General features: G+C 37.1%; 1 protein-coding gene across 2 annotated transcripts in view; it reads left to right on the top strand.

Annotated features, from left to right (window-relative positions):
• LOC131435433 (histone-lysine N-methyltransferase Suv4-20-like) overlaps positions 1 to 10224 on the top strand; it is a 136877-nt gene continuing 126653 nt past the window's right edge. The window contains exons 1-2 of one of the 2 annotated variants that reach the window (XM_058603308.1): positions 1 to 750; positions 8910 to 9765. In XM_058603308.1, the coding sequence (XP_058459291.1) occupies positions 9741 to 9765 (25 nt within the window). In that variant the 5' untranslated portion in view covers positions 1 to 750; positions 8910 to 9740. Of the gene's footprint in view, positions 838 to 8909; positions 9766 to 10224 lie in introns of both variants that reach the window. The other variant, XM_058603309.1, reaches the window with a different exon arrangement.

Below are 10224 nucleotides of genomic sequence, written 5' to 3'. Positions count from 1 at the left end.
TCGATCGCGGTGGATGCTTATTTTGCTATTTGTGCTCAAACATTTCACCTTCGTTGATCGCGGATGGCGTTTGGTTTTCTCTGATATCATGCACACTGTATTTGAATACAATGGAACCATTCGGGGTGGTGATTTATGACCAAATTATGCGTTTCGGTTTTTGCGAGAGTGCGTTCTTCTGAATAAAACTGAATATGGGTTTTGTACTCTGAACCGCCTCAGTGTATGATTAGGATGATGTTTTAGCATGAATGACCAAAAGCCAACACTGGAGAAATTCATTTGTGTACCGAATAACGATTGAAATTTTACGTACGTGCCGGCGAAGAAAGGAAGACCGATTTAGTATTCTGGATAGCTTTACAGCATTGTACAAAGAGACGTGGAAGAAAACTAAGTGAAAATGGTAAAAAATGTTCGGGAAATAAAGTAGATAACAGAGTCACATGTGTTTTGTGTTACATTACTGTATCGTTCTAAAACATTTTCTGTGGTTCGTTGGCGCTCTTTTAAATCTACTGCCGGAAAGCGGAGTGTTTGACTTGATGGAACGTTGAAATAGCTCACGCATAATGCGTAAACCGACAACAGTGAAACCTACGATGTATATGAAGAACTGATTGAACTTTGGATTCAATATGGTCGGAAAGGGATCATCATTGCTTTAGGATTTCGGAAATTCTGTGTTGACTACGGCGACAAGAAGCTTAATGGCAGGAGGGTCGAGAAGTGCAGCATGTGCTGGAAATGGTAAACTATTTTTCTTCCCTTGTGGTGAGCGCATGGATCTCGATGAAAAGATGTAATTCTGATACGTTCTCTTGGGATTTGTTTGAGGTAGATTTTCTAGAACAATATACCACTAATCAATAAGTTTCGTTACAACTGTTTTGAAGAGAAGTACTTTGGGTGATTTTATGTGAGCAGTTGTTCTAGACTTCAATTTTTCTTGATAATTCGATAACGAAAAGGATTTACAAGCATTCTCAAAAAGATATGTTGATTTTTAATTTCTAATAAAACCGACAAATTTATTACCAAATGACAAAGAGGCACGTTCCTTTGCGGTGGAGTAGTTCTACAAAGGAAGAGTTTTTACGTAATTAAAGTATGCAAGGATTTACTGTCGCAATTAAAATTCAACAACGCCTTCTGAATCAGATCTTTGAGAAGCTTAGATAAAATGTTATATTAACCTAATAGTCAGTGCTATCCGTCATCAGAAACAACAGAATAAAATGAATTTAAGTTGGATAGATTAAGATTAAGCGTATTATACTGTTTAAAAATACCGCCTCTCACTTCGTAGACTTTTATGGAACTTCTGAAGTACTCACACCGCCACCCTATCCCGAAAGCCTCTGTAACTTATGAATGAACTCTCGGCAAAAAACTAGGAGTACGTAATGTCGGAGACATAGTCACGAAATTTATGTAGGACTGTATCCGATTTGTGTAAAGACTCAGAAGTTTAATAGTACTTGTTACATTACATTGTTAATTTGAAAATCGGAGGAATATTTTACTAACAGACATTCACTTTTGAGGTTTCTCGAGGTAGCGTTCTGTTACTCATGCTATTTGTCGGTGATGATTTCCGATTCTAGCTCTGAAAATTCCTCTTGAAACTGACGAATGTGCATTCTTAAAGCCATAACCAAAAAGAATAATCATGAATCTCCATAACATAATTAGTTACCCAATAGTTATTTATATCTCCAAGCACCACATCTTTTTGTCATATTGAATTAATTATCATTTATAAGTCACGAAACGATAACGAAATTGCAATATAAATAATTATTTTACACTACATTATTTACATTGTTTTAGGTTCTGATTATGGTTGGGTTATGTTAGTTGATGCTCAATCAAGCTTTTTGGAATTAAATATGCCTTACTCTTTGCTATACGGGGGTCAATTAAAATATGCAAAACTAACCACTTAACCTTTTTCTATCATAATTTTGAACGTTTATAACTCAGTCATCTGGATTTATATAATTTAACTACCAATCGATTCGGAAACATTTAACTTTTTTGTTTCAATTATAGAGGTTTTAACCTTAAGGTCATTCGCCTCTTCGGACCAGACAAGCTTTTTGACCCTATGTGCGGGATTGAGGATCGAAACCAGGAGGGCTGCGTGGAAGGCATCGACTAACCTATCACGCTATACCCGTCCCCAGGATAGAAATTGATATAGTCGTATGGAGCATATTTTGGTCTAATCTTGCTTCCAATAATCACATAGATAGAATCCGTACTCAGTGTAACAAAAACAATTTATTGCAATGCGAATCGTTTTACAGTGTAAATTTGATCAAGTTGTTGTCTTACCAGAAATAAAACGCTTCAAAAGATTTACAGTAAAATTCTGAAGGCCTCCTTGGTTTAGTACAAAATGAGTTGCACAGACTCACGGGTACGCGTCATTTCGCAAAAAGCCATTTCGTCGAAAGTCGTTTCGCCGATTAGGTCATTTCGCCGAAACTCGTTTCGCCGAAAGGGTCATTTCACCGAAAGGGTCATTTCGCCTAAAGAGTCATTTCGCCGAAAAGATTATTTTGCCGAAAGGGTCATGTCTCCTGTATGTTATGTCTCCTGTATAACTGATGTGGCGCAGCCATATAACCGAAGCTGAGTCGGCCGCCGACCCGCCGTCGGAAGCGGCGGGCTCTTACATACAAACCTGTAACCGCCTCGTTTGCCCGGTCTACTCAAAACTAGGTTTCTGTGCTTTAGTTAGGTCCGAACGAGCGGTAGCGAGGTCGGACAGCACATGAACTAAAACGATGTGACGTAGCCGCATTATATATTTTTTTCATTTTCACTTAATAAACGAAAAATACCACATACATTTGCTTGGTAGATACCTATGAAATTGCTTTGATGCTTAGTAACTAATAGTCAAAAAGTTTTCTTGGGAACTTCGTTCTGAGGTTCATGAATCAATCTTTATTCAAGAGTACAAGAATCAATTTTTATTCAAGTACAATTGTAGGTCAACATAACGGGCGTTAACGCGATCATCTTTCATTTGTCTTTATTTTAAATCAATTCTTATTACGATTTCAGGATTCGGCGAAATGACCCTTTCGACGAAATAGCATTCGGCGAAGTGGCCCATTCGGCGAAATAACCCTTTCGGCGAAATGGCTTTCGGCGAAACGGCTTTCGGCGAAATGGCTTTCGGCGAAATGACCCTGATCCAGACTCACATATATAAAATTATTAGATCATATAGTATCAAAGATAAACTCAAGATAAGCTCCGATTTTATATGTATCATTCGAATGGCATCCCTCGATGAACTCGGTTCACTGTCAGTAGCAGTTCAATTATTGTTCGCATCAAAACAACAAGCGTCTGATCGCTACATGTGTTGTTACTATGACAATGTTCCTTCATGTATTAAGAACATCAACTTTCAACAAAATATGACAAATTTTGAATGAAATTGAAGAATTTGGCTGCGTATCCATTGGTTTCTAATATACCAAAGCGAAATTCACGTTCGTTTCGTACGTTCTCGAAAATTATTATCATAATGTAAAGTCGTTTCATTTGTCCAAGTTTATACCTTGAGCTTGTTCGTATCTAAAATATGTCTTTTAAGGAAAATATTTTCAACAAAATCACAATATTGTATATGACTATATATTTATTTTTTGTTCAGATGTTGATAAATTAGTTTTATTTGAATGAAACTTTCACAGAACTTTCATAAGTAATTTTTACAATTTTAATAAAACAATTGATTTTTTTCTATATTCTGGACCTTTGAAAAATCAGGAAAAAATATTATAATACAATAAAATATCGTAGAATCATACTTTTGGTGAGTCATACTTTAAATCATAAGTTTTAAAACAATTACTTTTTCAAAAACTCTCATTTCACAATAACTTTCAAGAAAAATATTTTCCTGCCATTTCCTTCGAAAAGCCATTGTAATGATAAAATAGAACCAAATTATAAACACTTAAACAAAAACTATAAATAGTCCTTTTTTCTGGTCGATTTTACGAACTCTGACCCAGGTGTGTTCTGTTACGACTCATACTTTTTCTTGTAGTTTGTTATTGTAGTCTCTGAATGATATAATTATTTTCCTTTCTCATATAGAAAGGTTATGCGATCACTTGAAAAAGCGACTAGTAAAAATTCGTCCGGAGGGCCAAGTATTATATACCATTCGACTCAGTTCATCGATCTGAGCAATGTCTGTGTGTGAGTGTGTTTGTGTGTGTGTGTGTTTGTGTGTATGCGTCAAATAATCTCACTAGGTTTTCTCGGAGATGGCTGAGCCGATTTTGACAAACTTATATTAAAATGGAAGGTCATATGGTCCCATACGGAATTCCTGAATTTCTTCCTTATCCGACTTCCGGTTACGGAGTTATAGGGTAAAGTGTGTTCAATATTGTACACCACCACTTGAACCGGCGATACAAAACACGTAAAAAATTCTAAACTGGTCTAAAAACTACACAAATCGATAGTCATTATCAGTAGGCAACTAAACAAACCGATTCCAGCTATCCTGGTTCCCAGTTTCCTGGATCTCACTCACTCTTTTCAGCGATAGTTCGACCGATTCCCACAAGCTTAGATTTAAGTGAAAGGTCTCACGGTCGCATACGGAATTCCTCAATTTCATCTGGATCCAACTTCCGGTTCCGGAGTTATAGGGTAAAGTGTGTTCAATATTGTACACCGTCACTTAATCCGGCGGAACCAAAAACCGTAAAACTGTAACTGGTCTCAAAACCGTTATTCCCAATCTTAGGGTTAAATAAAAGGTCTTATGATCCTACAAAAAATTACTGCATATTTTCGGATACAACAAAAATTTCAATAATCGTTTAGAGTACGATGCAAAATTGTATAAAATCTTCAAAATTTGAATAAAAACTAATAGAGTTTGTACGGCATGTTAGTTGGTGGTCGTACGAACCGGGTCCGGTCGGGTTCCGGTGCCGAAAGTGCATATAATTTATTTATTTATTTACTTATTCATTTATTTATTTATTTATTTACTTATTTATTTATTTATTTATTTATTTATTTATTTATTTATTTATTTATTTATTTATTTATTTATTTATTTATATATATATATATATATATATATATATATATATATATATATATATATATTTATTTATTTATTAAATATTGTAATTGGATACGAAATCTACATGGATGTGGGTAGAGAAAACCCCGTTTGAGTTGAACATAAAATATATCAATCTCAAATGGCGGGTGTCCGGCATGCTGGACATCAAAGAGAGTGGCCCTCGGAGAGCGGTGAATAATAGCAATCCAGGAAAAAAAGGAGAGAAAAAGAGAGAAGTGAATATTGTAGTAAATGGAATTACGAAGGGGTGGAAAAGGGGGGGGGGGCGTTTCGAAAGAAGTTGAAAGCGGCAAAAGATCAAGTTAATTGTCTCAAAATATGGTGAAAAGATGAAGAAGGGGGGAAGCAAAAAGTATTAGTAACATCATAAAGATCTAGTTAGTTCCGAAGAAGATGGTGGACAGCCGGGGAATTGAGAGAGTCGAGCGGATGTTAGAAACAAACCTAATGGTGAATATTATTCTTGGTTGCATAATCGATAGAGAATGGAAGCACTATACTAAGGGAGCACTAAACTAAACTAGTGGATTAGATACTAAATTAACCCTAAAACTGAATCTAGAATTTAAGTATTGGAGTTGAAAGGACTGTTTGAGATTGTGTTTAAAAAAAATGTTTTATAGTATTGCGAGACAGGGTAAAATCAAATACATGAGAACATCGATTGAATAGACGACATATACTGGAGCAAGGTTCATTATAACCATAATTAGTGCGAGCGGTTTGAATTCTCAGGAATTGATGAGATCGAAGATTTCGAGAATAAACATTTGAATTTAGTTTGCCTAACAATTCGGGGCAATCAATTTGAGATTGCAACAGATCTGCCACGAATATTGCCCTGGAGAGATCTTGGCGAATAGATAACAGGTGTAGATCGATCAGTTTACAGCGTTCCTGATAGCTTGGGAGGTTGTAGGGATCTCTCCAAGGAAGACTACGAAAAGCAAAGCGAAGAAATTTACGCTGAATAGCTTCGATGCGATTGATGTCCAGTTGATAATAAGGGGCCCAGACGATAGAAGCGTATTCTAGAATAGAACGAACCAGTACGCAATATAGTGCTTTTAAGCAATATATGCTTTTAAAGTTCTTTGTGACTCGAAAAATAGAACCAAGTGTCTTGGAAGCCTTAGGGATAATATACTCGACGTGATGTTTGAAACTAAGTTTAGATTCCAAAAGGACTCCCAGGTCCTTTACAGTCGATTCTCGCTTGAGAATAGTTCCGGAAATAGTATAGTTAAACACTATGTTACGCTTGTGCTTTTCCGAGTAAAAGAGATCACGGAACATTTAGATGGGTTTAATACCATACTATTGAGATCTTCTACATCAGTAAATGATCGAATGGCAGCCCTTATCGGTTCATTACATCCAAAACTAGTTCTATGAAATCTTTGCTGAAGTAGAGTGCCATTCCGCAGGGTTCTGTTCGGTGCTCGAAAATTAATTTCGGATCGCAATTCCGGTGCATCGATTTCTTCGTTGATCAGTTTTGCAATAACTACTGCCTGTTGTATTTTACGGCGACGTAACAGCGATTCGATTCCGATTACACAGATAAAAATATTTTGTGAATTTACATCTATTTTCATGCACATATTTGGAGCAGGTAATTAAACATAAAATTGCTTTACAATTCTGTACGTTTCAATACAATTTAATCGCAAAATAAGCGTTAATTGAAAGATACAGTTATATTCATTGAAAATTCAATGCAATTCAATTTAGTTTTGCATCGATGAAGGTTTTCAATCAAAATTTCGATTCAACCCATGTCTATTCCATGTTACTATTGATTTACATCTCGTGTAAATTTCATTATTTCTTTCTGTGTAGTTGACGTCTATCCGGGTATGGTGGAAGATTCGAGGGATCTCTCCACGGTAAATTCCGTAATGCTAAACGAACAAACCGCTTTTGAACTCGTTCAATTCGCATGCACCACGAGAGCTGATACGGTAACCAAACTGATGAAGCGTTCTCAAGAATAGGTCTAACGAGTGAGCAATATAATGCCTTCAAGCAATGAGGATCTTTAAAATCCTTAGCAATTTTTTCACGTCAGTTGGGATGTGAAGCTTTTGAAATGATCAGTGATCGATGTGAATCAAAGGTCAGTTTTTCATCCAACAATACTCCTAAATCGCTCACCCGGTTAACTCTAGTCAGAACAGAGCCACCAACATTGTAATTAAATTTCACAGGATTCAAAGTACGGTGGAACGTAATCACCTGACATTTTGCACGTTAATGACTAGCTTGTTTCTGTGATACCAATCTACGAACAATTCTAGTAGATATTGTAACCGCTGGCAATCCTCTACGGTACGAACTACGAGGTACAATTTTGAATCGTCTGCATAGATCAATTTGCAGCCATTTTGCAAAGCAAATGAGACAAGTTGAAAAACAGTACGAAAAGTAATGGTCCCAAATTACTACCTTGAGGATCTCCTGAATTGTTCGTAAATCCAATGCAGTTATCCAATTTCACTCGTAATACTCTACCAGTCAGATACGATCTTAACCAGGACACGAGCTGCGCAGAGAAGCCGAGACGATACAATTTACAAAGAAGTATTTCGTGGTCAATTTTGTCAAATGCTGGTATTAGATCAGTGTAGACAACATCCATTTGAGTTTTTTCCTCCATGCTAGCGATACACTTAGACGTGAGTGGTAACAGATTCGTCGAAACTGATTTTCCTGGTATAAATCCATGCTGATCAAATGAAACGCAATTCCTCACTCGATCGAATATGGCATCATAATAGTGAACTTACTTCGTTTTCTTAAGGATGACCTACGCGAGCAAAGCACTGTTTCATTCTGTTTGTTTTACTAGTTAATGCAAAAACAATCTCTTTCAAAAATCGAAGAGAATATTTTTGAATAGAATACCACAATATTACATTGAGAATAGAATACCACAATATTACATGAGAAAGGTGTCATTACCCCACTAGGTGGATTAAAACAGATTTTTATTTGGTGTATTCATTCAATCCAATAAGTCATTTGATAGCACTAGCAGAAGCCTCCAAATCTATTTACGAAATCAATGATGAATAATCATATCTTTTTCTCTTTACACTATTTCTACAGTGATAAAAATATGAAATTTGAGGGGCGTCAGTAGCATCGGTTGTAATTCAATCCGTTTCAGATGTGCCTTCTCTGTTGACATAAAGTACACAGTCAGCGGATGTGTCCGCTAATATACGATCGGAAAATAACCTACTAGATTCCTCTTAGAGTGAACTTCTACGATCTCTGGGATGCTTTGGTGACCACATTCGAGACATTTGTTTGGCTACCGTCGCGTAAAGATGCAACCCGTCCTGTTTTGGAAGTTCGAGCAGATCGGTAATCACGGTCGGTTTGCTTTTTTGTGCATTAGTGTCTACGTCGAAAACGGGGGTGATAGGTTATTGTTTTCTGTTGCAAGCGAGGGATCATAGTTCAGCACGATTTCGATCAGCCACATGGAGGAAAAGACTAAAAGCTGAAAATTATCCGCTTCTGATTTTTGATGAGTTATGTCTGGTCGCAGTATTCAAGCAACCTTCAGTCTCGGTTTTTCATATATGTATATGTATAATGCAGCAAGACCAAATGGAGATAAATGATGTGTAAAATGCAAATTTAATTAGGATGAACTTGATTCACTGTTTTTTTTTCAACACACTAGGTTTATCGTATTTTCCCATTTTATGTTTGCAATGTAAAAACAACTTTTTTCTTTTAATTTTTCTTTCAGACTCCCCACACTAACGAGCAACGTATCAATATAACTACAGCAGTCACTAACTGTCATTTCGGTCAACCACCCGTAGGCCGGATTACGCTAACGCACACGATACCGTAAAAGGACTACAATTGAAGCCGTCGGAGATATTTAGCACGGTGCTGTATTATTAGCCGCACACACAGATGATAGGTTTACAAAACAGCAGTGATTCGAAAAGTGCAGTGATTTAATGTGGCACTTGGCTGCTGGCTAGTTCGCTCGAACACATCTCGAAGTGGGTGGTGTTCAAGTGTATGGAAACCAGAACCGCCTGGTGTGACTGGTGCAGCACAGCCATACCGCACTTTCATGCGCAATTAATGTGCACTGGTAGAGGGGCTACACTGCACTTTCAGTTCCTAGAGTTTAGCCATAGGTTTTCGGGAGTGAAGACAGCAAAATTGTGCTTGCGTTGATGCTGCCTCAAGTTGCGGCTATTCGGTGCCAGACGTGAAGTGCCCTATTACCTAACCGCTATAGCATAGCTGCCAATCTGGAATCGGTGTAATTCGTCTGATGAAGCAAATCGAAACAACAACTGTAAATTAGAAAAACAAGCTTAGTTTAGTTTGAAAGAGTGAACTACCGGGAGAAGAGTATCGAACAACAGTGCTGAAAGTCTATCGATTTTTTTTATTGATTGTTCAATCGGAAGTGAATGCTTTTTTTTGTGTAATCGGTTTCGGCTTCCGATTTTCGTTGTAGAAAACATCTGTGCGTCTAACCAAGAGATTAACGGCTCCCTTGCTGTATAATCTTCATCCAGTGACCCACTAACAAAGGAAATACCGAAACGGCAAAATGGTGCTCTGCGACAGTGATCTAGGTGAGTTATTGACAACCGTGGCTAAATGGTTAGAAAGAAAAATAGCTCATTTCCGCTTTCATAAGTAATTTAAAATGCATCGTCTTTTTTCGTCTAGAAGATTCGAACAAAATTCGTCATCTGGCGTTGACAGTTTATTGGGCCGTTAAATGTATACATTAAAATTACTTCATAGCTCTGTCGAGTGCTGAGAGAAGAAGTGGTTCTGGGCACGGTTCATGATATATGTGCGAGTCAGTCGTTAATTTACAATATTTTAAAGAGCTGCTACAAGCGGATATAGGAAATGACACCGGCGAATCTAAAGCACCGTGTTGTTCCAATTAGCAGAAGATAAATCGTAGCAAAGAACGATGGCGTGGTAACTTGCTAATTTTAGGTGTTCTTTCGGTTTGAGCATGAGAAAATTGTCTTTGGTGCTAAATATTACCTCTATAGCGACTGCAGTAACCGAGATGT

This window comes from Malaya genurostris, chromosome 3, assembly GCF_030247185.1.
Source record: "Malaya genurostris strain Urasoe2022 chromosome 3, Malgen_1.1, whole genome shotgun sequence".
In the NCBI taxonomy this organism is placed as follows: domain Eukaryota; kingdom Metazoa; phylum Arthropoda; class Insecta; order Diptera; family Culicidae; genus Malaya; species Malaya genurostris.
This window is presented reverse-complemented; position numbering and strand designations above follow the sequence as displayed.